Source organism: Anolis carolinensis, chromosome 4 (assembly GCF_035594765.1).
Source record: "Anolis carolinensis isolate JA03-04 chromosome 4, rAnoCar3.1.pri, whole genome shotgun sequence".
NCBI lineage: Eukaryota > Metazoa > Chordata > Lepidosauria > Squamata > Dactyloidae > Anolis > Anolis carolinensis.
In genome coordinates this window covers 226,310,150-226,337,819 of record NC_085844.1, presented here as the reverse complement: position 1 = coordinate 226,337,819, position 27,670 = coordinate 226,310,150, and the positions used below count along the sequence as shown (strand labels likewise).

General features: G+C 40.4%; 2 protein-coding genes across 8 annotated transcripts; one reads left to right on the top strand and one right to left on the bottom strand.

Annotated features, from left to right (window-relative positions):
* Positions 1-28: 28 nt before the first annotated feature.
* Positions 29-12,739, bottom strand: LOC100557815 (oxidative stress-responsive serine-rich protein 1). 4 transcript variants are annotated; one of them, XM_003220612.4, is made up of 4 exons: positions 12,587-12,739; positions 6,308-6,406; positions 5,358-5,468; positions 29-3,263 (listed from the first exon to the last, which is right to left on the bottom strand). In XM_003220612.4, the coding sequence occupies exons 2-4, from the start codon at positions 6,367-6,369 to the stop codon at positions 2,594-2,596; spliced, it is 843 nt and encodes a 280-aa protein (XP_003220660.1). In that variant the 5' UTR covers positions 6,370-6,406; positions 12,587-12,739; the 3' UTR covers positions 29-2,593. The 4 variants fall into 4 exon arrangements, with proteins under 4 accessions (XP_003220660.1, XP_003220661.1, XP_003220659.1 ...); XM_003220613.3 differs by lacking the exon at positions 12,587-12,739 and adding an exon at positions 12,394-12,560; XM_003220611.3 differs by lacking the exon at positions 12,587-12,739 and adding an exon at positions 8,254-8,408.
* LOC100557620 (oxidative stress-responsive serine-rich protein 1) lies at positions 8,413-27,670 on the top strand. Of its 4 annotated transcripts, none has more exons than XM_062978895.1 (4): positions 8,413-8,571; positions 21,890-22,010; positions 24,077-24,172; positions 24,901-27,670. In XM_062978895.1, exons 2-4 carry the CDS (start codon positions 21,934-21,936, stop codon positions 25,601-25,603), a joined length of 876 nt encoding a protein of 291 aa, XP_062834965.1. In that variant the 5' UTR covers positions 8,413-8,571; positions 21,890-21,933; the 3' UTR covers positions 25,604-27,670. The 4 variants fall into 4 exon arrangements, with proteins under 4 accessions (XP_062834965.1, XP_003220658.2, XP_008108297.2 ...); XM_003220610.4 differs by lacking the exon at positions 8,413-8,571 and adding an exon at positions 12,717-12,854; XM_008110090.3 differs by lacking the exon at positions 8,413-8,571 and adding an exon at positions 12,862-13,058.

Below are 27,670 nucleotides of genomic sequence, written 5' to 3'. Positions count from 1 at the left end.
GGCACCAAGAACCATACACAGAGGCCAATCTCTTTCTAATATCTTTATTAAGGAATTATATAAAAACAATAAAAACAAGTGAAGAATATAGTTCAGAAGCAGACCTTTCAAATGAGGTCAAATATAGTCCAAAAATGTATTGTCCAATAAATGATATTAGAGTTCAAAGTTCTTTATCCAATACCGAAACACACACTATTGCCAAGCAATAGTGTGGGGAAATGTCTGAGTCTCAGGAGTCCTAGGTAGCTTGACAACAAGGCTGGAAACAAGGCTGGATACAAGGCAAACAGTGATTCTTAGAACAAGGTCCGTGGTTGAAAGCAAAGCGAGGCAAGTCTTGAATACTTAATCCGGGAAACAAGGAACTGGGGTTACGAAGTCCACACACGATCTTACTCCTGAAGCTGCTCTGTTGACTCTGCAAAGATTCTCCCGCGTCAGGCACCTATATTGGGGTCTCGTTTTCCCGCCAACAATCTCTTTCCCTAGGGAACGGGAAGCGAAACCCAACTTTGTCCAGATGCAAGACTCCTTAGAATTTCCCAAGGGAAGCAGGTCTAATCAGCCTGTTGTTTGGCAGCAATCCGTAAACTCCTGCGATTTTGTTCCCTGACTCCTCTGTCAGCACAGTAGGATTCTTTTCTAGGGAACGGAGGCGAGGAATGCCCAAGGTCTGTTTTACTGAATTCTTGGGGACAAACATCAACATCCGGCAGGTGAAAGGACTCCGGCTCTTGCTGAACCGGCGAAAACCCCATGTTTTCGTCTTCATCTGCCACGATGGCACTAGGAGCAGGACTACAAGGCCCATGAGGCATCACACTACGGGACCTTATATCACTTCACCACAGAGAAATTATTGGCATCTCCTCCTCATGGCAGGGAAACAAATACACCATTGGGTAGATTTTTAGATGGCATTAAGGAAAAACACATCTTTGTGCTACTTCTCAAATTCTCATTTTTCCCACTTATCTGGCACAACAAAATGCTTCCACAATCCAGATGTGGATGGCAAGTGCTAGCTCTGCAAACAGTTCATGAATGTATACCATGCAGTGTTTAGTACAAGGAACCGGCTGCATTGCCTGCATGAGATATAGCTTTTTTGGTAGAGTGGCATTAAAGCATTAAGATCAAAAAGAAGATGAGGCTTCTAGCTTTAGTAGTCATGTAGAAAAGGGAATCTGGAATTTCAACAAGTGTAATACATCATGCAAACATAACATTTTGAAATTTCAATTTCTACACAAATCAGTCTTATTACTTCCTTTAAAAACAGTCATCATAATAGGCATTAACACCCCTCTTTTTAAAATGTAAACAGTTTCAATGTACATTGCTTTTTTGACTATAAACAAAATAAAAATCTCTGTAGTCAACAGCTTGAAAATTAATTTCAGAAGATTCCGCTAGCAAACAAAATTGAAAATATTTATGAACCAATGTAAATAGTACTGGTCAAATTTAAGAATCTGCACAACTCACAAGAAAGTTTCTTTCTTTTCTTGCACCTTAAGTGTGGTCTCTAGTGTTCTGTGGACATTTTGTGTGGACACAAGTTCATCCTTCTTTAGCACACATTACATTAATTATTGCACATAGCCACCAATTTACCAAAACTTTGAGTGCTTCCCTAAAATCTGTGAATTTTTCTATTTGCACTTTTCAAATGTGTGCATTTAGTGGATACATTTTTCAGTCTTTATGCAGATTTCCAAACCTGGCCTGCATCCACATCTAAGAAGTGCAGACTGAGAAATCAGAAAAAATAACACCATTTAGAGAGCAGACTCCATAAATTTCCCCACTGGATGAATTCATCGCAATTGTGGAGCAAGACTGCCCTCTAGTGGACTCAGAAAGGGATCTGACTGGAACATTTCATCAGCAATAACATTTTGATTAAATTATTCTTATTCTTTGGGATTCATTCTGTTGAACATGTTGCCTCAACTATTCTTTTCACACTATATTTCAAACACTAATAGCTAGGAAAATATACTATTTGCTTACATTACTAGAGAAAGTTTATCTCACAAAATGTTAGCTGGCAGCTAATACTGAACAATTAAAATTAAATTGCTAACCATCAAAATACTCGGGACAGAGAAAGAACAAAAACCATGTTCTCAGTAATTGTGCATTTCTGCAACTTAAAACTTGACACTCTAGATATTGAGAATGTTAATTCTTATAGTCTCTCAGTGTTACCCATTCTGGCCAGAGCTGCTATCCACTAACATCCAAATGGCTACAGGCTGCCCAGCCTGTGGGTCCTGTAAACTTATTCTAAGCTATCACCACTTTTGGCAAAATGCTTTATTTGGCTCCAAGCACGCAGAGGGCTTTGCTTACAATGTGGACCAACTGTGTAGTTCCTCAACTTGCTATCCTCGACTTCTTTTATAAATTAATATAACAACTCAATCATTAGACTTATTTGCTAAGATATTAATCATGGTCTTGCCATCTGGGACATGAAAAAACAGAAAGACTAGTGCAGTGCAAAGTGTCTTTATTACAAGCACAGAGCCATGGCTTCTTCGATGGAGTGTGAAAACCCTTTGCTCATCAGATCCCACAGCTGTCAGGTGTACATCATTTCTGCCATGTGGGACATTTTTTTAGGGATATGCAGGAAATATTCCATATACCCCGAAAGGTCTTCAATAGTCACATCATCCACATGAGCCCTGGCTTGCTCAGAGCAAGATCTCAGAGAGCAGGAGGGAGTTCTTGATGGCAAAGGCTTGGAATTGTCCTGCATGTGTGTTGCTTTTTCAGGTACAGATTGAAGAGCATTTTGCAGGCCAGAAAACATATACACTCTCATGTCTTGCCACTGCGTACACTGGCAAGTCTTGTCTACACATGCACACAGACTCCCTTTATTTTGCTCAGACACAGAATGGAAATCAGAAGGATCTGTAGCTTTTAGAATGGCTGTTGGGCTGCTTTCAGGTGTGTTCTGCTGCACTGTAGCCATGGAAACCCCAGAATGTTTGGCTGCTGTTTGCAGCTTCTCAACATTGTTGAGAGTACAACTGGCCTGTTTGTTCTTGGATAATTCGTCTGAGTTTGGCTCACTCAGGTCACAGCTGTGATCAGAAGTGTCCACTGCATTCTTGGGCAGGGGTTGGTTATGTGTTGGCAATTTAATAGTGCGGTGGATGAACTTGGGAGGGTGGAGTACTGGAGACTTTGACCTCCGGCGACGTTGTGTTCTCACTGCTCCTCTTACGGGTTTCCTCAAACACCTAGAGGATGAAAACGCAAAAAGTTACTAGTTCAACCCAAACAAAACTGCAGATGAATATTTATACCATGAGTCATGAAAAAGGGATAGCATCTAAGTAACAAATTTGATTTAAAAAACTTTATACTGATATGGGTCGCTTATTACAGGTGTTACGGTCACCTTAGGGAGCCACCTATTACTGGCTGCCACCATCATTTTCCTGTACAAGAATTTGAAAAGGCCAGAAATAGAAAGACTATAGGGGTTGGTGATGTTTTGAATAACATTTATTGAATTATACATAAATATATAGAGTACCCAATCCCAGTGTGTTTCCAAAGATTAGCTGGCATATGGAAATGTACAGGCCAATTGCAAATATAATAGGCACTCGTGCTATCAGACTAACATCTGCACATTTAATTTGGAATTTGTGTACACAAAAATCTATACATGCTAACCACGATACAATCTGTATAACGTACAATCAAGATATATAAACATGGAACACAATTTCAGGCTTTGTATGCACAAATCCTTATCAGAATGTTATTGAAACAATCGCAGGCTGGAGTAGAATAGGGTGGCATGATTTCAATGAGAGTGAAGCATGATCAAAGTAAGCAATTCAAGCACTTTGAGAACTGGAAAAAAACCCTTTAAATCCAATAGATAATGCTTTCACTGGCTGCTTTGTTTTCTGTTTTATGCTGCTGCTACTTTTATCTTTAGGTTTTGTTGTTCTAATTTGCTTTAGTTTCTTTTGAAGTCAGCGTCGGATCCAGTCTCTATTCTTCCCACTGATTTTGGTGGGCATAAATATGAAGTAGTGTAGATTCAGCCTGCATAACTAAACCAATTATAAGGGAGGACCAAGCCTTTTTGAGTAAAGTGCAACAGACCCTCCTAAAGGGCAACTCACAGGTAAGCCTCTAGAGAAGATAACAAATATAGGGTGCAGGCATTTGGACACACAGAGGAAAACTATCAGGAACCACATGTATGGAGCTATGCAATTAATTCCAAGCTTTTCTTTTGATAAGCAGATATGAGGCAAAACAACAGAAACAACAGTCACTATCCTGCGAGAGCAGGAAGGTGGACTTGAAGGGTTCTGTGAAATCTTGACTGTTCAAGGTACCGCAAATAGGTGGTGATAGTACACGATTCCCTGCTGAGGGGAAGAGAAGATGAAATTGCAATGGGTATATTGTCTCTGTCTTCCTGGTGCATACATTTATGGTGTACCAGATAGGCTGATAAAATACATGAAGTCTACAAACTGTGAGCCCCTCCGTCTGATCCATGTGAGAATAAATAATATTGTAAGATACAGTATTCATCGTATTACAGAGACTATGAATATCAAGCTGGAAACTCAAGAACCTTGGGGAACAAGCTGCCATTGTAGCACTCCTTATTGAAGGCAATGGCCCCTAAAAACAGAAATGAACACTGACGTGAACAATTGACTCCGCAAATAGTACTGCCATTGAATATTTGGCTTTCTAGACTATGATCTATGCTTTCACCAAGAAGGCCTCATGAAACAAGCCTGCTCCCTCTTCCTTATGACATTCAACTGACTTATGAAGGGACACTATTTCAGAGGACACAGAGAAACCACTTACTAGGAACAATAACCTTAACAATACAGAGTGAACTGAAGCAACAGCAGAAAAATCTGCCAACAGCTGAGGGGAGAAACAGAAAGAAAATTGAGGAGATGACCCTAAATATATCCTAAAGATAATCTTAGATTATTCCACAGTAACACAGAGAGCATAAATGAAAAACAAGATAAATTTAAATTTATAATCTAGGAAGGTAAATATGATTTATTAGACATCACTAAAACCTAATGGAATGAGCTTCACTATGTCTGACACCTGGAGGCTCCACATACCACAATTTCTCCACCACAACCAAAGCATTAGGAAGAATTTTCTGGCAGTAAGAACTGTCTGACAGTGGAGTAGATTGCCTCGGAAGGTGATGGATTCTCCCTGAATTGAAGTCTTTAAATAGAGATTGGGCAGCCATCTCTCATGAGTATTTTAGCTGTGTATTCTTGCAGAGGATGGGGTTAGATTAGATGGTTCTGTAATTTTACCAATGCCAGCTTTCTTTGGATGTACTGGCAGTCTTCATTTCATCTTCATCCGAGGTTCTTAAAAATGCTTTTGAAGATGTCCCCTCATTCACAGGAAGAGAAATAGTGGATCTAAAACAAGAAAAACATCATCAGAAGGAACTAACAAAATAAATAAATGCACAGACTGTGATAAGGTTGTAAGCACACAATTCATCAACACTTAGCCTGCTTGAAAGCTAGATTGCCTTTACAGATTTATTGCATTGATTTTTCAAAAGACACAAATAAACATGTGAACCAAACGTTCTCATTTTTATTCAAGAACAAATATGGGGCACTCAAAAATTTACTGTGGAACTGGGCCAAGTTAATCCAATCCTTCTGAACATCTTTCCTAGCTTCCTGATTAGAGATGAAAAGGGGCAGGGAGACTCGAAAAATGAATTATGAAAAAAATGAATTTCAGGCTAACTAGTCTGAAGAATTCCATGCCAATCCTGCAGTGCTTTCCTAGGTTTTTAAATTTTGAAGCAAGTCTTTTAAGATAGATACATCAGTCAAGGAAGCACTGTGTAATACAGGGTATTTGGAGATATTCTTATACACTACATACTAGGTTGATTTTGCATGCTGTCTAGCATGAACAGGATATGTTCTCTGAAAGACACTCAACTCTTCTATGAGGTTACATGTAAAGATAATGATGCCTGGCAATTTAACTGAGGAATCATTTCTATCCTTCCCCAGGCTTTATTTTAAAAGTTTGCCAATCACAATACTAAAAAGAAGCAAAAAATGGAGTCAAATGGAGACAGGAGAAGCAGCCATCAAACGATACTAGTCACATATATTTAAACTTCTCTTAACCATGACAGCAAGAGATGTCAAATTTATTTCTTTATTGTGTGACATGAAAGAGTACACCTTTATTCTACCTATTTAATATCCTAATAAATATTGTCACTTACCCTTCTGAGTCAACCCTTAGCTTTTTGAAAGCTGCCTGGAGATTCTCTTCAATCTCCGACATGGTGCGAGAACAATCCACTATATTCTCTTCCTAGAGGCTAAAGAGTAATACGCATATTAGCATTTGTGAACAAAAGTTTCTTTGAAACTAAAATTTATTTGAGAATAAAATGAAAGCAACTAATGCCATATAAAAACATTCAAGATTTGACTAATATAATTCTATCTGTTAGGAAAATCAGAGCAAACTGCATTTTAAACTCCTTTAGAGCCTTGCTGGCACAGCGGGTTAAACCGCTGAGCTGCTGAACTTGCTGACCAAAAGGTTGGCGGTTCGAATCTGGGGAGCAAGGTGAGCTCCCGCTGTTAGCCCCAGCTTCTGCCTACCTTGCTGTTACGGTAGAAAACATGCAGATGTGACTAGATCAATAGGTACCACACCGGCAGGAAAGTAACGATGCTCCATTCAGTCATGCTGGCCACATGACCTTGGAGGTGTCTACGGACAATGCTGGCTCTTCGGCTTAAAAATGGAGATGAGCACCAACCCCCAGAGTTGAACGTTTAATGTCAGGGGAAAACCTTTACCTACCTTAGACTTTATTGCTACAGGTATTTGTGTAGAATAGATGGAACAAAGTTATAGACCTCTCTAGAGCAGCCTTTTAAAACTGTTTTACCCTGCAGAAATCCTTGAAATAACTTTCAGATATCAGGGAACCCCTGCATAAACTTCTACAACTACTAAAATTGTCGATTTCTTTCAATCATATCTTCTCATCGAATCCCTAGTGACTTCTTGAGGAACCTTAGGGTTCCAAGGAATCCTGGTTAAGCTCCCTTGATCTCATGCATACCTCGCTATTACTAAATTCCTAGTAATTCTGAGGTAATTCAGAAATTAACACAGATGCTATATAATTGAATACTACAGATTTCACATTTGCTAATTTATACCAAGTTATACCTTCCCTTCCTAAATGATGTGGAGCATGAAGTAGCCCACCAAAGGCTTTGTTACACAGAGCATGCTGAAGTGTGGAGAAAATAACTTAGAAAAACACTAGAAGACCTTAGTCCTATGTACAACTACTAAGGTACAGTAGAGTCTCACTTATCCAAGCCTCGCTTATCCAAGTTTCTGGATTATCCAAGCCATTTTTGTAGTCAATGTTTTCAATATATCGTGATATTTTGGTGCTAAATTCATAAATACAGAAATTACAACATAACATTATTGCGTATTGAACTGCTTTTTCTGTCAAATTTGTTGTATAACATGATGTTATGGTGCTTAATTTGTAAAATCATAATCTAATTTGATGTTTAATAGGCTTTTCCTTAATCCCTCCTTATTATCCAAGATATTCGCTTATCCAAGCTTCTGCTGGCCCGTTTAGCTTGGATAAGTGAGACTCTACTATATCTACATCCACAAATTCTCTCTCAAGGCATGGACAGATTGCTGTCTTGGTGAGAAGACAGCAACCTGTGAAACCACTTCAGACGGGAGGACAGGAATCATAATGCTGAAGTACTCAACCATAAACACTACCTGACATGGAAAATTAGATTTCAAGGAGAGTCAATATAAATACTAGTATCTGTTCTATGTAAAACACACTGAAAACCTATTAAAATTGTGGCTTAAATATAATCATTAATTCAAAAATCTGCCATGGGTGCTTTGATTCTGTGTTCCTGAATGGCAGGGGATTGGGGTGGATGGCCTTTGTGGTCTCTTCCAACTCTATGATTCCATGAAATTCACTGAATAAATGGAACTGACATACGTGCTGACATCTCAAATCCCACTGAGCATGGTTTTGATCAAGTTGTGACTGATACTGTGCATATTCCAAAAAAAGTGGAAGATTTAAGAGTTTGTAGGAATTGATTAAAAAAAGATAAAAGCAGCACAAAAACTATATGAAAAAATGCTCACTTGGCACAATTCCCTTCCTACTCCATCAGCTGGTGTTTGTTCGCTCTGAAATTGTTTAATTCAGACATGTTTCTCAGTTGTCTCCTGCTTGGATGTCATTATGACACATCTAGAAGGATGGCTGTGTCATAATGAGTTTGATGTACATACCAAGTGTTCAATCAGGCAAGGATGAAGACACAAAAGGAAGTGGTTAGTAAAAGACTGCTTCCTGAAATGCTAACCTGCCAAATGGATGAATGGCAGAAAATACAAAAAAACAGGCTACTTTCACAAAGAGCTGAAATGAATACTGGATTCAAAGTTCTGATATAGAAGGCAAGCTTCCATTTTTTTGGTTTGGCTTTTGTAATACAAATATAGATATGAGAATATGTTTATGTATGATGCACCATTCCAAGTCATCAATGACATTTTAATACTACTTTTTGAGAATCTCAAAACTTAGTTCAGTTCAACAATTAGAAGGAAATCTTTATTAATTTATATGTACTTTATATCCGGCCTTTCTCATTGCATGGGGAACAAACTAACCAAAGGTTTACAATCCAATAAGTAATTGACTGTTAAGGAAAAGAATGAAGACTCAGACCTTAAAGGTTAAAGAAATACAAAGAAAAGGTCTTGGACTTTTGCTGAACTATGATAAAGATGCAATGATGGTTTGCTTAGAAACTAAGTATAGTATGCTCACCATGGTTTCCAATCAAACTAGACGTATCCTGATTAGACTTGATGACAAACCATGACCACCACTACACCACATTTCAGCAAGATAAAAACATAAGAAGCGAAGCGGGTTATAGTAGGTCGCAATTTGTTCACAACAGTGGCCATTGTCAGATAGGTATGTTAAGAAATGAATGTATCCGTCACCTACTTATGCAGTCCTTTTGCTCCTTTGTGAAAGTAGCAAACCAGTAAGTCTAACTGACCATAATTTTGTCAAAACCAGAAAGTTATGATTACTAACTTCAGAACAAGCCAGCATGGAAGACTACAAATTGGTTTAATATCCTGCACTCTTAGAAAGCTGGCAGCCACAGACTCCTGTAACAAACAGAACAGGAAGCTGTGGTTAACAGTCTTCCTGATATTACTGTTTGCACTGTGAAGGAAGACACAAAGACAGTCAAAGCCAAAACCTCATTCTAATCTTATTTTAGCAAACCAGAAAATGGTAACATGAACTAGGCCGCTATTTCTGCAACTTAAAGAATGTATAACAATCAGGGAAAGAAATGTATTCAAATCAAACACTAAGAGCAGTCTGCTTCTATTGAACTAAAAAGCATGTTAATTTAGATGTCATCTTCAGAGACTGTAGCAGTGATTCTCAACCTGGGGGTCCCCAGATGTTTTTGGCCTACAACTCCCAGAAATCCCAGCCACTTTACCAGCTCTTAGGATTTCTGGGTGTTGAAGGCCAAAAACATCTTGGGACCCCAGGTTGAGAACCACTGGATTACAGCTTTTTCTTTCTACAAAGATAAACTGTGCTATAAGAGAAGTCAAATACCAAGTTTGCTAAAACTCTGATACAAAATGTGCAAATTGACATACTCTGCTTGGGCTACATTTCACATCAGTATCTAAACCAAGCACAACTAACACGTTAATATTAATATTTCATCTGGTCATGGATGGAACTGCTTTCGTTCTACACTGCCTGTGTGTGAACACCATATAGTATAAATGGATGCTAAAAGATGATGTGAGCCTAGCTTGAAAAAGGTTTATCAGCACAATAGATCCAATTGTTCATTATGCTTCATTGACTATAACCACAGCTCATAGTTAATACAAACTGAAAAAACTGTGAATTTTTCAAGTTATAGATTCAAAATAAACCCTGACCCCCTGAAGCCCCCCATAGGACTTTTTTGTACTCCTGATGTAGGAGCTGCGGTGGCGCAATGGGTTAAACCCTTGTGTCGGCTGGATTGCTGACCTGAAGGTTGACAGTTTGAATCTGGGATATGGGGTGACCTCCCGTCTATCAGCTCTAGCTTGTGGGGACATGAGAGAAGCCTCCCAGCAGGATGGTAGCACATCCGGATGTCCCCTGGGCAACGTCTCTGTAGACCAATTCTCTCACACTGGTTTTGCTGCCCACAAATATATTCTTGCTGTTGCTGAACAAACATTAAGAGGAGTGGTGGTTCTCATGAAACTTTCCTTGATTTGAGTCTAGTGGGAGGAGGCTGATAGCCATGCAGTGGCTTTCACAGTATTCAACATTATTTTTCTCACAGTTGACAGCAACTTCCTGTCGCACATTGGGGGGGGGGGGGGGGAGAGCAATGCTAGCTAGCTTATAGAGCAGGCATGGGCAAACTTCAGCCCTCCAGGTGTTTTGGACTTCACTCCCACATTCCTACTGGCTGTTAGGAATTGTCAGAGTTGAAGTCCAAAACATGTGGAGGACTCAAGTTTGCCCATGCCTGTTATAGAGTATATCAACAGGTTTTGAAACTTAGACGTTATGGAGTTAGTGTGAAGCTTAGACCCAATTATTTCCTATCAAGGAATGTAGCTCTTATATTTTGTAAATAAACGTTTTTGGTAACTTTAAAGATTGAACTCTGAATCTTTGCCTGCTAAACTCAAAAATCCTCTTGCAGCCACACAACACTTCATCTTCCTGCTTGATGTGAGCTGACTGTTCAATAAAATATCTTGTTTATATTTTTGGATACTGTGCTATTTTTGGGAGAATTTCCCAACAAGTGGAACCCAAGGCAGAAATATTTTCATGACTTTATAGAGAAACATTGTGAGCGCAGACATATTTCCATTATTTGAAATGTATTTGTTGTACAATGCTTTTGACACGAAATAAATAAATAAGCAGGCAAAATCCTACAGAATAAATATTATACTGAGTAAAGCTTCCTCTGTTGAATGCAGCACTATTCGTATATTATACTAAAACAAGTGTGTTGTCGAAGGCTTTAATGGTCGAAATTACTAGGTTGCTGTGAGTTTTCCAGACTGTAGACCATGTTTCAGAAGCATTCTCTCCTGACGTTGCACCCACATCTATGGTAGGCATTCTCAGAGGTTGTGGAAACTAGACAAGGGAGGTTTATATATCTGTGGAAGATCCAGCGTGGGGGAAACTCCACCACAGACATCAGAAGAGCTGCACGACCAAGAACAAGCCACATGAGTAAAGACAAAAATCCACCCAGAGGAAAAGTGTTCTTACCATACATCAAGGGAACCACTGACCACATAGAGAAGCTGATGAAGAATCACAACCTACAAACTACCTACAGACCCACAAAGAAAATCCAACAAATGCTACATTCAGCAAAGGACAAAAGGGATCCTCTCACCTCTGCAGGAGTCTACTGTATATCATGCAGCTGTGGACAAGTCTACATAGGGACCACGAAACGCAGAGCCCAAACACGAGTCAAGGAACATGAAAGGCACTGCAGACTAACTCAACCAGAGAAGTCAGCCATAGCAGAGCACTTGAACCAACCTGGACACAGCATATTATTTGAGAACACAGAAATCCTGGACCTCTCTAACAACCACCACGTCAGACTACACAGAGAAGGCATTAAAATCCAAAAGCATGTGAACAATTTCAACAGAAAGGAGGAAACCATGAAAATGAACAAAACCTGGCTAGCCATATTAAATTCTAAAATCAGGACTGTAAATAGAGAACCACATTCAGAAGACGGGAATTCCAGACAAGACGCAATCAGGGCCAGCTAACACCTCCCAACAAAGGACTCCCCCAGGCAGTAGGCAGCCAGACTTTGATGCTGAAAGTCTATTCAATGCTAATCACGGTGATTAACTGCAACATTCACACTTGCCTCAAACAGACAAGAGTTCTTTCTCCCACCCTGAACATTCCAGATATATATATAAACCTTGTCTAGTTTCCAATGTACCTCACAACCTCTGAGGATGCCTGCCATAGATGTGGCCGAAACGTCAGGCGGGAATGCTTCTGGAATATGGCCATACAGCTCGGAAAACTCACAGCAACCCATTTCCATTATGTTTGGAAGAATGTCATTCAGCAAGTGAAGCCTTTCAATGAAACAGTCTCACTGAAGGAAGATTCACCTGTGGAGTGTAGCATGAGGAATACTTCTACACTCACATTATTACCTTTCATTGAAAGATTCCCATATCTTTAGAGGAAATTCGTGGGTTTTGGCGGCTGAAGGCCTATTAACCAAAAAGGCCTCTCAGAAAACTGGGGGAGGTCGGTGAATGCGAGGAATGACCAGGCATTAAGCCGCTCTTTGCCCTCTGAGGAGAAGAATCAGGAGCGACGGAGGCCGCAGAAGCCCATACTTACTCGGAAATCGGGCGAATCCCGCGGCGTGCTCGAAAGTCCTTAGTACACGAAGGACCCGGATGAGGCAAGATTAAAACAAGACGGAGAGGGCTTTGTGCGCATGCGTCCTCCGACCCGTCCCTGATTACACAAGAGAGAATGACAGAGACGAAAGGGCGCTAGGCGGGGAAACACAGACCAGCTCGTTCTGCGCACGCGCACTGTCGTAACTTCCTGTTGTTGCTGGTGGGGGTGTTCACTTCCGGCAGTGGCTCTCCTGCCTGATGGGGTGAGTGGGGCGACTGGTCGGAGGAAGGAGGGCGGGTTCTCGGCCTCTGAGGAAGCGGGCGAAGAAAGGGCAGGGTCTGGGTCGTCCTTGCCTGGCAACTCCTAGCCCTGAACAGCAGTGGGGGGAGCTGGGTTGCTGTGGGCCTTCAGAGTTGACGGAACCTTGTGGAAATTGGAAGTTGTTGCTGCTGTTGTTACTACTACAGTATGTATAGGCCAAGCGCCTCAGGATACTGTCTTCCAGGTTTTTGTTATGTTCCTTCAAGTAGTTTTTGAGGCCACATTTACACTGAAACTGCATTATATAGTTAGTCTACAGCAGGCATCGGCAGACGTGGGCCTTCCCGCCAGGTGTTTTGAACTTCAATTCCCATAATTCCTAACTGCTTCGGCTGTTAAGAATTGTGGAAGTTACAGTCCAAAACACCTGGAGGGAAGGCCCAAGTTTTCCCGTACCCGTCTAGACTGAGCATATAATGCAGTTTGACCCCACGTTAACTGCCATAGCTCAATACTCTTGAATCATGGGAGTTGTAGTTTTTTTTTTGGGGGGGGGGTTCCATGTCAGGAGCAACTTGAGAAATTGCAAGTTGCTTCTGGTGTGAGAAAATTGGCCTTCTGCAAGGACGTTACCCAGGGGATGCCTGGTTGTTTCATGTTTCACTATCCTTGTGGAAGGCTTCTCTCATGTCCCCACATGGAGTAGGAGCTGACATAGGGAGCTCATCCACGCCCTCTCCATGTTGTATTCAAACCAGCAACTTTCAGGTGAGCAACCGAACTTTCAAATCAGCAGTCTGTCGGCACAACGGTTTAACCAATTGCGCCACCAGGGGCTCCATTGTAGTTTGGTGAGACACCTGTACTCTTTGGCAGAGAAGGCTATCCTCTAAAACAGTGGTTCCCAACCTTTGGGCCTCTAGGTTTTTGGACCTCCAGATTACTAGCTGTTAGTCCAAAACACCTGAAGGCCCAAAGGTTGGGAACCACTGCTCTAAAACTACAACTCCCAGGATTTCATTGAACCACTGCAGTTAACGTGGTGCCCAGCTGCATTTATTCTACAATGTAGATGCACTCAGAGAGTGTAACTTGCCTAAGGTCACCAGTGGATTTCCATGGCTGATTGGAAATTTAGACTTCAGAGTCATAGTCCAAAACATTCAAACCAGACTGGTTCTCTCTGTCACCAAATGAGGAAAAAAATGTCAGGGGCCCCTTCCACACAACTGAATAAAATCCCACATACCTACTTTGAACCGGGATATGTGCCAGGGTGTGGACTCAGATAACCCAATTCAAAGCAGATATTGTGGGTTATTCTGCCTTGATATTTTGGGTTATATGGTTGTGTGGAAGGGCCCAGGGTCTTATGGAAGCAGGGGAAGAGGTAACGTCAGCCCTCCACATTGACCATTTCTTTATCCATACATTCAGTCATCCACAGTTTCAAATATTTTATAAGAAAATATTCCAAACCCAGATCCCCCCCCCCCATTTTATTTATTTACTCATCATTTTACGACCCCACTGTACATCATGAGATTTGAGCATCCACAGATTTTGGTATATCCACAGAATTTCCTATCATGGGACTTTTGGAACTGAATCACAGTGACTGCCAATTGCCCACTATACTAATGTGGGCCTCTGCTGGTATTGTGGATTCTGCTGTTGAGTTTGGTCAGGAATGGAGAAAGGCAAACAGTTATGTTTTATGGATATACCTCAATTAACAAAGTAGATGTATTCCTGCACAGTACATTGTCAACAGTAAATTTGATACCACAGGCAGAAATGTGTATGTGTATCTGCCAATTGATTGCAACCCTATGAATTATATAGGGTTTCCTTAGGCTAGGAATGCTCAGGAGTGGTTTTGCCAGTTTCTTCCTCTGTATTTCAGCATATAGCACCAGGTATTCCTTTGTGCTATCAACTAACCAAAGATGGAGTTTCCTTCTCTGCAGGTTTTTAAACAGATGGCTAGTTGGCCATCTGTCAGGAGTGCTTTGATTGTGTGTTCTTTCATGACAGAGGTGGACTGGATTCTATGACTTCCACTCCCACAATTCCTAACAGCTGGTAAGCTGGCTGGGATTTCTAGGAGCTGAAGTCCAAAACACCTGGAGGAGCAGAGTTTGAGAAACACTGCTTTAGGGTATTTATCTGTCTATTCCTTTCTCTGTTTTGCTGCTGACATTTGCTAAATAGAATATTCTGGAGGCAGCTGCTGTTTACCTTGCCTGTTGTAAGCAGGCACACACAGCTGAAAAAAAATGAGCTGGAGTGGAATCTTTCTCTTTCCCAGCTCAAGCTCAATTCTGTTGTTTACTACAGACATACCATTGCAACCTGATGCCAACAATGTCTCCTGCTATCATATCTCAATCATGATGCTACTAAAAGAAAACATTCAGCTAGACAGAAGACAAGAATAATAATAGTAATACACTTAATTTATACAGTGTTCCCTTATGTTATGTTTAAGGACCACCCGCAAAAAGTGAAAATTCGTGAAGTAGGGACGCTATATTTGTGTTGTTTGAAAGTAGTGTCTCTGTCCCCTCTTGCCCCTCAAGCACGCGCATCTGCCGCTGCCCTGTGAGGCGAAAACAGCTGCTTCAGCCTCCTTTTCACTCCCTTCCTTAGGCTTCTACTTAGGAAGGAAGTAGAAAGAAGGATTTATAAGGGATATATATTATTTTATGTTTTATAGTATTATTTTAATGTTTATTAAAAACCCACAAAACAGCGAGGGTGTGAAAAGCGAACCTTGAAGTAGTGAGGGAACGCTATCTCGCCACCATCTCCCCGAAGGGACTTGGGGCATCTTACAAGGCACTCCAGGGTGCACATATAACATACAACAGGTAAATATGGTACAAAAGTCTAAAACAAGTCACATAAAAATGTAACAGCAACTCTATCAACACATATAGCATAAAATAAAAGTAATACAATTTTGAAACAACAGTAGATAACTGCCCTCAATTCACAAAGTGCCAAGTGTCAGCTTCATATGGGGGCATTCACCCTATTCAAGGTGAAAGGCCTGTCTGAACATCCATGTTTTCAGGTTGGAACGGAAGAATTGAATGGTGGGGGGCTAATCTAAGTTCAAGGTGGATTTTATACAGCTGTGTGGAAGGGGCCTATGTTAACTGAGGTATGCTGCACTTCAGTCAGCTGTACCAAATATGAATGTGGGAGATGTAAACCTGGTAAACCAGGAAATCAATCAATAAATGTTAAACAAAGATGTAGTTCAGACATGAGATATACCTGAAGGTGTTTTGTTCGTGGAATACAAGAACAATGAGCAGCCTGAGCGTGCCTTCACACTGATACTTCTGAAACTTTGAAACTTAAAAAAAAACTTTTAAATAATTTGTTGATTGCCTCATTTCCCTGTAGCAATTGAGAGCTATAATAGCAGTTGTGTTAGATCATACATGGGCAAACTAAGGTCTTGGGGCCGGATGCAGCCCCTTGGGGGGCTTACTTAAGGCCTTCCTCTTTTTCCCTGTTTTCTTAGCATAAGGACACGGTGCCCCTCCCCCAGCATCCTTATGCAGAAAGGACGGGGGAGGAAGGCACACAGCAGCTGAGAGACCCCTGGAGTGTTCTCAGCCACTGCATGTCTTGTCGACCTTCCGGCATAAGGATGGGCAAGTGGTCCCCCGTCCTTATGCTGAGAGGACAGCCAGAGGAAGGTACGCAGGGGCTGAAAGCCCCCCGGAGCGCTCTTGGCTGTCGTCTCTCTCGCCGTCCTCCTGGCATAATGCCAAGAGGACAGACAAACGATTGGGAGGGAGGGGGAGGATCGGGGCAGTTGCTGCATGTTTTGCTGTCCTCCTGGTGTAAGGATGGGCTGAGGATGACTAGGGTCCTGCCTCACTCCCTCCCGGCCCCACCCTCTTACATGCCCTCTCCCTCCTTAGCCCTTCCCACCAGCGTTTGCCTGGCCACCCTCTCCCCTCCTGGCCCGGCTCTCTTGATCAGACCCACAATGATGCCCGTAGGCAAAAAAAAAAATTGCCCATGCCTTTGTTAGATGTATCTGAGGTGGATTTCCAGAGATGTTCTGGAGGAAACGTGTAAACAGAATCCTTCCATTCTTCTTGTCCCTATCAGGACACCTTGATGAAAAATGTATCTAGTGCCAGGCGTATGACTAGCTTCCTTTCTTCAAGGGCACATGTGAGTGGCAAAAAGGTTTTGGTTTTTTGTTATATTTCAGATTTCCAGATAAGGGAGACTTAACCTGTACTGGGAGACTCAGGAAAGCTGAAAGGACGTACATAGCACATAAGAGTGATAGCTACTAGCCTGGGTGGCCTTAAAGGGAACTACTGAGACTGCAGTGGTTACTACTCAGGATGTCATGTCTGTGTGCTCTTCAGACCTCTCTTAATACCCTTTTAGTTTTTTCTTTCTGTTTCTGTTTGGAATTTTTCCCAATTGAATGCTGTTTTCTGTGTTTGTTTTTCATGTTGTTGCTATGACTACAGAACGAAAAATGAGTTTAAATTCCAGATTGAGAAAGGGTTTTTGTGCAACATATTAATCCACATTACAGTCTTCATATCTTTATCATAAACAGCAAGATCACAAGGAAGACTGCCTTAAAGGTTGGTGATTCTCCACAATTTTAAAGCTGAGGTTGTGAGACAACCTCATAGAGGGCATACTTTCCGTGTGAATTCTTGCACTTGCATTTGGTGTTATATTTCCTTCCAAGTTCCTTCCAATCATGACTCAGATTCTGAACTATCAATTGTTCCAAACCCATAAAATGCTGATAGAATTTAACACCAGTGTGTCTAGAGTATGCAAATTATAATTACATAAAATACTTTGTGGATATGCTATTCACTCAACAATGAATCTTAAGTCACAAGGTTATCATAAGTCTTTTTCAATTTTCCCCCTTAGTACACACAAAATAAATATGGTCCTACAAGCTGTCTTGCCTTCTTGTCCATAATTTCAGAGAAGGCGCAACATAGTATTTTAAAATGCTGAAGCCCCCTATCCCCATTTTTCTATTTTCTTCAATGTTTTTGATACCAGGTTTTAGACACGTGTCAGCAGTGTGTCACTAAAAATCACAGCATAGGAAGTTTCAAACACTTTTCCTACAATCAGAGTAATGATTCTTTTACTTCTACTTGTTAATATCACGGTTATGGGGAAAGATATTGTCCTATGTTTTGGGAGTGTACAGCAATTTAAAGGGCTGTCCTAGTCCCTGGAGCCATAGAAAACAAGCTTGCTCCATTTTCTGCAAGGCATGCTTTCAGATATTTAAAAATAGCTACTACTCTTCTTTGGACATAATCCAGTTTTTCAATATCCTTCTTGAACTGTGATATCCACAACTTGACACATTATTTCACATTAGGTCTGACGAAAGCTGAAAACAATGGGACTGTGACTTCCCTTGATGTGAATATTACACTTCTGTTAATACATAATAGAATCATATTGGTTCCTGAAGCAGCTTCATCATATTGTTGGTTCTTATTTAGACCTCTAGATTCTTTTCATGTGTACTGTTCTCAAGCCATGTGTCTCCCTTTATATATATTTGTTCATTTCATTTTTTCCTGCCTAGATTTAACACTTTACATTTACTCCTATAGACATTCTTTCTGTTAGTGGTGCCCTAGTTCTTGTTAAAGTGATTTCAAATCTTGATTCTGCCCTCTGAGATATTAGCTATCTGTCCTAATTTGGTGTCATCTGCATGCACTGTCCTGTTTTCCAAGTCATTTAGTTGAAAAATGCACTTGCTAGCATGTAGTTGATGTTTCTTTACCCTTGTCCTGAAAAGAAATATATTGTTATATCTAGAGGCAAATATTAAAGAAGCCTGGAACTTGGTATGCCTGTTATGTCTTACATAGTTGTCAGTAGGTGGCAGAGCCTTTATTCACTATAAAACAGCAATAGTTGTAGTAGTATGAAAATGAGGTAGAGTTCTATATAAATGTTTATTTTATAGGGACTAACATGGGGCTTTTTCTAGGGAGTTATGTCATTCCATGGTCTCAAGGCAGCAGGCACATTTGACAAGTGCCGAGTAGGAGAAACTAGTAAGAATAGGTCTTGGCCTTACTTTTCCTTAAATTCAGTTTTCTCTGTTCTGTTATGTTGTGCAATAATACTTGATGTGAGTAGAATTATTGCCTAAATATTGGTCTATGATCTTTTGCAGACTTTCCCTTTTCAACCAGAACACTAAATTGATTTCTTCATTTTAATGTATTCAGATAGATGCACATCTGGCCAGTTGGCAAGAGACTAAGAATGATCTCTGAACCACCCATATTTAGAATGAGCCATGAGTGCACGATTGTGGAGATGAGCATCTCTCAGAATGCCATTAATCAGTCCAGATGAATTCTGCTTATTCAGTTGTAATGATGTTTCTGCCAATTTTACAAGATTTGAACACCCCAAATATTCAGTGATCATATAAATTGTGATAGAGGTTTGCATAATTATGATCTATAATAGTGGCTTACTTGAGAAACTTTCAAGCTTTCAAACTATAGAATATCCTTCTTTTAATAGATGCGTATTTAAAAGACATAATTTGAAGCAACTGCCTTATCCATTTGTTCTATAAGCAATTTTTCTACTCCTAATAGCAACATTTCAATTTTTTAGTCATTGAATTTGGGAATACCCAGGGCCGGTTTAACCTATGAGGCCGGTTAAGCTGCCGCTTCGGGCGCACACCGCTAGGGGGCGCTGTCGACGCCTCGACAGTGCGCCGCCGCGCCGCGCCAAACTGCAAAGCGCTGAAGTTGCTGGACGCAGGCGCAGATCGGCTGGCCGATCTGCGCCTGCGTCCAGCAACTTAGGGCGACATGGCCGATCTGAGCTGGGCGGGAGGCGGGGCACCGCCCTGACGGTGCCCCGCCTCCCGCCCAGTGCGCCCTGGTCTAGCTGGCCTTGTGGCCTGGCAGGCCTTGCCCTTGCCACGCTGCGTGGGAGGCGGGGCCAGGGCATGCTGGGCGGGAGGCAGGGCCAACCTGGCCCCGCCTCCCACGCTACTAGCCCTGACCCTGCCTCCCACGCTGCGTGGGAGGCGGGGCCAGGGGACGCTGGGCGGGAGGCGGGGCCAGGGCACGGGAGGCGGGGCCCGCCGGCACCGCGGGAGGCGGGGCCATGTGCCTCCCGCGACACATGGCCACGCCTCCCGCGGCGCCGGCGGGGGGGGGGCGCTTTTCCCCACCCCCTCTTAATATTTTAATTTTTCTCCGGCCGGCCCTGGGAATACCAGTGTATGACACCCACTCTCAGGAGCAGATGATTCCTAGTTAGCCATTGTTTTGGCATTCTCAAGTGTAGTATGATTGCTGATTCTTTTAAAATTGGAAATATAGAAGTTTGTTGCAGCTTTTTGCCAGACTGTACCTTATATCTTTCTGAATGACTATTTGTTTCAAAATGTATTAAACTTTGACATTGTGAACATCTAAGAGACTATCCTGCCAATTCAGGAAAATAAAATCCCTTATCTAAAAATCTGAAATGCTCCAAAATTGTCCATATAGGTGGCTGAGGTAGTGGCACCTTTGCTTCCTAGTGGTTCAGTGTATGCAAACTTTCTTTCATTCACAAAATTATTAATAGTATTATATACAACATTTCCTTCAGGCTATGCGTATGAATGTATATGAAACATACATGATTTTTGTGTTTAGACTTGGCTCCCATCTCCAAGACACTTCATTGTGTAAATGCAAACATTCCAAAATCTGGGGGGGAAAATCCAATTTCTGGTCCTAAGTATTTCAGATAAGGGATACTCGACCTTCTTACGCATATTACAGATCATAGAACTGTGACTGAGATATTATGAGCCTCATGTAATACCTGTCTTCTTGTTGGGAGTTAGAAGGCAGTAAACTAACATACTGAGCAGCAGCAATGGTGCAGAGCGGGATGCTGGAAAAGGGCCCCTTACAGATAACAGCAATGGCACCATTGTTAATACAGAACGGTGAACTGAAGGTAGCATGGTAATAGTCCCTTTAAGAGTCTTTTACCAGAAAACACTGTACTGAAACCATCCAAAATAAAACATGAGATAGGACCAGAAGATGAGATTCCCAGACTGGAAGACACTCCACAGCTCCTTGAAAGAGCAGAGAACAAACATGAATAACTGTGTCTAATTAGGAGTTGGACTCAAGCCAAAGGAACATTCAGCTATTGTTGGGTTCAGAAGTCAAAATAAAGTCTGAAGTTACACAATACATATTGCAGGAACATAAAATGTGAGAAGCATGAATGGGCAAGGTAGACATTGAAAAACAAGAAATACATTCTTTGCTGTGTTTGGAATGAATGTGTTAAAGTGAACAGGAATTGGACATTTTGATCAAATGATAACAATATTTTACTCAGAAAGTGAAAATCTAAGAAGAAATTGGGTGGTAAAATCAGTCAAGGGATATAATACAAAGTCTGGCCAAATCATATAAATAAGTTTTTAGGGAAAACCTATCAATAGAAGCATAATCCAAATTTGTAATCAAACTACAGAGGCAGAAGAAGAAATGTTCAGGCATATGCCTTTTGCCAGCCCTTCTTTCCTTCTATCAAGTGGCTTTGGTTATTATCCTGTATAATACATATCTTACTCATATTTTGCATTAAATAGATCTTCCTCCCAATGCAACCTTTTGGGGGGCAGAAATGAAAAATAAGTTTCTAGCTAAACATTGGTGACATGGAAATATATGGTGTTTCAGGAAGGAAGAAGCAAAATATTTCAAAGTAATGTTTTTTTGGAAGCATGGGCAAATTTACATGGGTCTTTTATCAGGAAACAACGAGCTTAAAAAGTGACTTTTCCCATTGGATATTAAAAGTGTTACTGTGCGTGTATGGTTTCTAGAACATACCATGATGAATTATTTCATTGAATTGTATTTAGTTTTTCAAAGGCTTGCTATTCATTCTTTTCACTATATCATTCAAGATAATTGTTGTTGTTGTTGTTGTTGTTGTTAGAATTCAGCATATGGAAGACCGAATAATATTCTAAGAATCTACAAATGGAATCAGAAGTTAAAGAAGGTGAAGAAGAGAGCCTGCAAACAGCTTTCAAAAAGCTAAGAGTGGATCCTGCTGGGTAGGTGATCATGGTTACATTAGATTGTTTATTGTACTTCTCACCCGAATGCCAGGAGTTCTCTGGTCAGTGTAATATAACATTAAAATATACAATAAACAGTGAATAAAAACAGCACATAATACAGCCAATAAAAAGTTAGCAGCAAAGAATTGAAGTCCCATAGTACATAAAATGAAAATGAAACCAGTAGCCAAATAGAAGAATGTAAAGATATAAACACAAACAAACAGTTCTTAATATGGTTGCAGGTGGAGGAATAAAAAGGCCTTCATCTGACAGCAAAATACAATAATATAGGCCCAATGAAAGTCTTTGGAAAAATAAGTTATTTATTTTTATTTATTGCAATATTTATATCCCGCCAACAGGGGACTCAGGGCGGTTATTCCATTGGCGCGGGGGGGGGGGGGCTTTTCCGTGTGTATATGGTCATTTTTGCATTGTGTTTCTTCATTTCTGATAGCTTAGCTCCAAAGAACGGCAGCAATTGCTTTTTCAAGCAATGTTATGAGCTGTAAAGCTGACTCTAATTTAGGGTGCCCCCCATCAAAGCCCTCTTCCAACAATCAAGCCACTACACCAATAGTTCTCAACCTGTGGGTCCCCAGATGTTTTGGGATTTCTGGGAGCTGTAGGCCAAAACACCTGGGAACCACTGCACTACACCATGCTGGCTCTATTTTAAGATATGCTTTACTAAAATAATGGATACAGGCAGTCCCTAAGTTACAAATAAGAACAGATCCATTTTTATATAAGCTTTGGATAGCACAGGGAAGAGTTAATACTCCTGTGGCATTTGTATTTCTGTCTGTGCCACTGTTCAGATTTCTGTCCATACTGTATAATTATTGGATTTTGAAAAATTTGGCTTGTTGTGGAAACAAGGATTGTTGTTCAAGCTTCAGTTGACACAAATTTTTCCTATGATAATTCTTCCAAGAGTGAATTTCCCTTCATAGGGGTCAATTTCTCTCACTTCCTATTGTTTCACACTCATTTTAACTATGAGTCGTTTGTAAGTCAGATGCTTTGTAGCTCGGGAACTGCCTGTATATGATCCTATGGCTTTGACATCCTTATTGGAGGTTAGGTCAATTTATCTGTAACATAGCTGAAATTGGCTTATATATGCTTGCCATTTTCATGGATTGACTAAAGAACAGTGTGAGGAAGTCAATGTATATGGAGATATACTACATAAATGTACTATTCTGTTTATTACTTCTGTATTTGGGGCAGCCATCCCACTTGCACATATGGCCTAAGAAGAGGCAGGGTTTTCTCTGGTGTTCTGAATTCATTGACCAAACCCATTCACCAGATGAAAGTTGGGTGCTTTTAATTGTTAATATAATAGCCAAAGCCAAATCCTATCAAAACAGAAATCCAATTGTATTTTGCTAAATGTTATACCCACAGTGACCATTGGAGAGGGCAGGATTGGATTCCTGTAGTAAATAAGAATGATACTGAAGTGTGCAAAATAAATAGTATTTTTAAAGCTTTCCAGCACCCTCAAAAAGACAACTAGACATATGTTTTGTCCTTTTTTGATGTAGTAATAATTGGCAACAGAAGGGTTGAGAAATTAGTTTTCAAAGAAAATTCTAATACCAAAACAGTTGCCACCTAAACAACAGTTTTGTGACAAAGGTTTTCGTTCACGCTATTACACATGGGTAGTGTGACAGGATTATGAGTGCATCTACACTATAGAATTAATGCAGTTTGGCACCATTTTAACTGCCATGTTTCAATGCTATGGAATCAAGAAGATTGTATTTTTAGTGGATCTTCAGCCTTCCCTTCCAAAGAGTGATGGTTCCTCACCAAACAACTCCCAGGATTTGATAAGAATTGATCCATGGCAATTAAAATGGTCTTAAACTGCATTAATTCTGCACTTCCCATCCACATGTTTATGGATAGGTAATAAAATGGAAAATCATTTCATTCTGTTTGGTATAATGGACAATCATAAAGACTATGTGTAATGGAAATTATAGGTGGAGACTTTGTTTTAACATCTTTTATACTATTTTATGCTCTTTTCTTAACAGCTCTGCCTCTTTGAGTGAAGGACTGAGGGCTCCAGTAAGAACTGCTGTTGATGGAGGCAGGCATCAATCTGGCTGTTCAAGGGAAACTTGGCATGGGTAAGTTTACTATACAAATGACAGGAGGAAACTGTCTTATGATACTGATTATGGCTACCCAGTTGTTGCCAGGCACACTTCAAAGTGCTAGTATGACCTATAAAGTCTTATATGACTCTAGTCCAAGCTGTCTAAAGGACCACCTCTTTCCATATGAGCCTGTACAAGCTCTAAAATCTCTAGTGGAAGACCCCTCTTTGCATTCCACATTCTCCTTTGCTTATCTTGGACTTTGGAATTTCTTCTCTTTGGAAGTTTGGATCACTCTTCATTTGCTGTTGCAGGTGAAGAACTTTATTTCAGCAAGCCTTTGGGAATTGTTTGTTTTTAAGAGAAGAACTTTTAACTGTAGTGTTTTAAATCTTTGTATTAAATTATTATTAGAAGTTGTTTTTATTCTGTAGTTTTTAACTATGCGTTTTAATTGTAATTTTCTATCTTTTATAAGATGCCTTGAATCTTAGTCTGGAAGAGGGGTGAAGTAAATATAACACGAAGGATGGATAATTACAGTAGTTCTTTCTCATTGTATTACAGTTGCATTGGCTGAATCCTTTTTCTGTACATGTTTTCTTGGTTGTAGGGTTTTTTTGTGGGTCTCAAGGGGGCGGTAATGAATTGGAATGACGAAATGCTGTTTTTTCATTCACAGAAAACAGAGCTATGTTAATCTTGTGATACTTTTCCATTCCAGTTTCTGTTATAATAGTACTAGCTTTCCATTTCAGGTGTTCGAGGAAACCCATGAGAGGGGCAACAAGGCCACAGCGTCGCAGGCGCTCCAAATCTCCTGTCCTGCATCCCCCCAAGTTTACATACTGCAGCATGAAAGCATCTTCTGTGGGTAACCAGCTAAAGCACAAAAGCCAGATTGATGCTTCAAAGAACAAAACCGGTCCAGATCCTGGTGTTACGGAAGAGCCACACTTGGGAGGAAGGAGATGCCCACTTTTTGACAGGAGCAAGTGCAGTAGAGGCAGAGAAGAACACCAGTGCACTATTAGCAGTGAACAGCCTTTGGAGAATTCGAGGAAGACTTGTCCTGCCTTCTCTTTGACATTTGAAAGCCACCTGGATCCTAGCCAACCATCAGATTTCCAGTCACTTTCCAAGCTGAGTTATGAGAAGCAATGCCCATGTGTGGACAAGGAATGCCAATGCAAACCGTGGCACACAATAAAAGCATATTCATTCTCTGGTTTGCGGAGCGTCCTGTCGGAATGTGAAAAGGCCGTCTTGGAAGTTCGTTCTCACTCTTTGCCAAACCGATCACCATCTGGTATGGGTTCCTCAGGTTCTGCTCGGTCTTGTTCTGAGCAGGCTCGGGTCTTTGTGGATGATGTGACTATTGAAGATCTTTCGGGGTACATGGAATATTATTTATATATTCCCAAAAAAATGTCCCACATGGCAGAGATGATGTACACTTGATATGAGAATCATGCATGGGTTGGAAACTCAGTGGTGGTAGTGAGATATTCCCTCAGTGCCATGATTGGAGATGTGTTCATTGTCATTGCGGCATGTTTGATCAAATCTTTTTTTGCTCCATGCAGCATAGTTTTTTAAAATAAAGTTTTAAAAAGAGACAATTTCTGTAATAAAGATACATAAAATTACCCTGGGTTTAGTTTCCCCCTTGGTTCATTCTGATATTAAATCAGTTTCTTGAAGTAACAGTTTTTTTTAAAAAAAAATAATACTGCTCTGTCTAAACTTGAATGTGCTCAGGGCCCAGGAAATTCTAATCTGAAATTGAAAATTATTGAGTTGCATTGTGATATAGATAAGCCATTTCAAGGAACAAAAATGTTAATGTGTTTCCTTACTGCTCTTTTACAGAAAAATCAAGTTTTTAGGTCAGACTGAACCAGGATTGTGAAAGAAGTGGTTTGGCATGAGAAGGGATGTGCATAACCTCTCTGAGCAATTTTGCTGGCCTGTAGCCCTTCTGGCTTTCTTTAATGCATACGTTGTTTTGCCTGGAGAGAACCCTACAAATCAATTTTGAATACTTTGGCCAACATAAATGTTGGTCAGCATTTCAGCGAGAAGTGTTAAGTATGGGCTTTAAATGTGCCCCAATCCTGGATTTTCTTGTAGAACGATTCTCCTCCTTATTTTGAAAGAGTACAGATTTTAACTAGTTTCAAAAGGAGTCTTGCATTGTTTCCTTTTCAGCCACTATAAGAGTCTTTTCTGTTAGTTCAAAGTAGATTCTTATGCTGAATTTATGAGTGATTAAAAGTGGACTTAAATCCAAAAGCAGTGTTGTGGACACATTATAAATACTTGTTGAGTTATCAGATTTCGGGTTCCTCTCAGCAAGCATGGTAATAAGTGTTGATGGATATTGCTAGATTCCATTTGGATATGTCACACACATTTATCCTGTTTTTTTATCAGTGGATAAGCCATTTGCAGCCTGAAATGGTCTGCCTCCCTCTCCCCTTCTACTAGCACCTTATAAAGGAAAGTAGATTAAGGCTTAAATCTGATTGTTTGTCAGCTAGAGTAAAGGCAGTGAATCAATGGGAGCTTCGTAAGTCTGTGCTGTGTATGTTCCAGTGGTTCATTGTCTTTCTAGATGAGATTTAACAGCTTGATTTAGGCCTAACAATACAAATCTACAAATAAAGAGTGAAGGTTAAATATGTTGCACAAGCTTACAAATTAGGCCAAAGGGAAAACTGTGTTCCACTGATTCTTCTTTATGCCTTTCTTAAAGTTGAGGTATAATGCTCTCTTTAAAAAATTAAAATATTGTGCTCTTGTTGTGAATTTTGTAGTTTGTTTCTAAACTTGTACAATTTACCTGAGTCTGAATATTGAAAGCAGCCATTTATACCATGAGCCTTTAGTCAGAGGAACATGGACAACTAGCCAAATGTTTCCAAACATAGCCACAAATACAGGCCCCTGGCAAGAGGGAGTCTAGAAAGAAATCCATTTTATTTTTTAGGATTTTAAGGAAAGTGATTTGGATGAGCATAGTATTCTTGAAGGAGAAAAAGAAAAGCAAGTGGAGCAGCTAAAATGTTATTTGCTTAAGGTCCTATACCACTCCTGCCTTAAAAGAGTTAACTAGTTACTAGGAAAGTACTACAAAATTTGAGATGGGTCAGATAAGCATGTGGATGATTTCATTTCTTGATACTATGCTGTGCCATGCAAATCCCATTGAAAACAATGCTGTACTTTAAAACGTTGCTATGCCATACAAATCCCATTGAAAATGAGTCCGGCGATTTGCTTTTTTTCACAAAACTTGTACAGGAGGACTTACTAATGGATTGTGTTCTTGATGACTATGTCATATAAGCTGAATATGTGGCCTGGCTCAATAGCCTGCGGTGGTCAATGTACATGTACAAATCGCCACTTTTTGCTGCAGTCGTTTACATGATATAGAGGTGTGCCCTCCCCTGAATGTCAGTATTAGTCTCTGCACCATGGTGTCTAATTATTGCTGTAAAACTTTTTAAAAGATTTAATTAA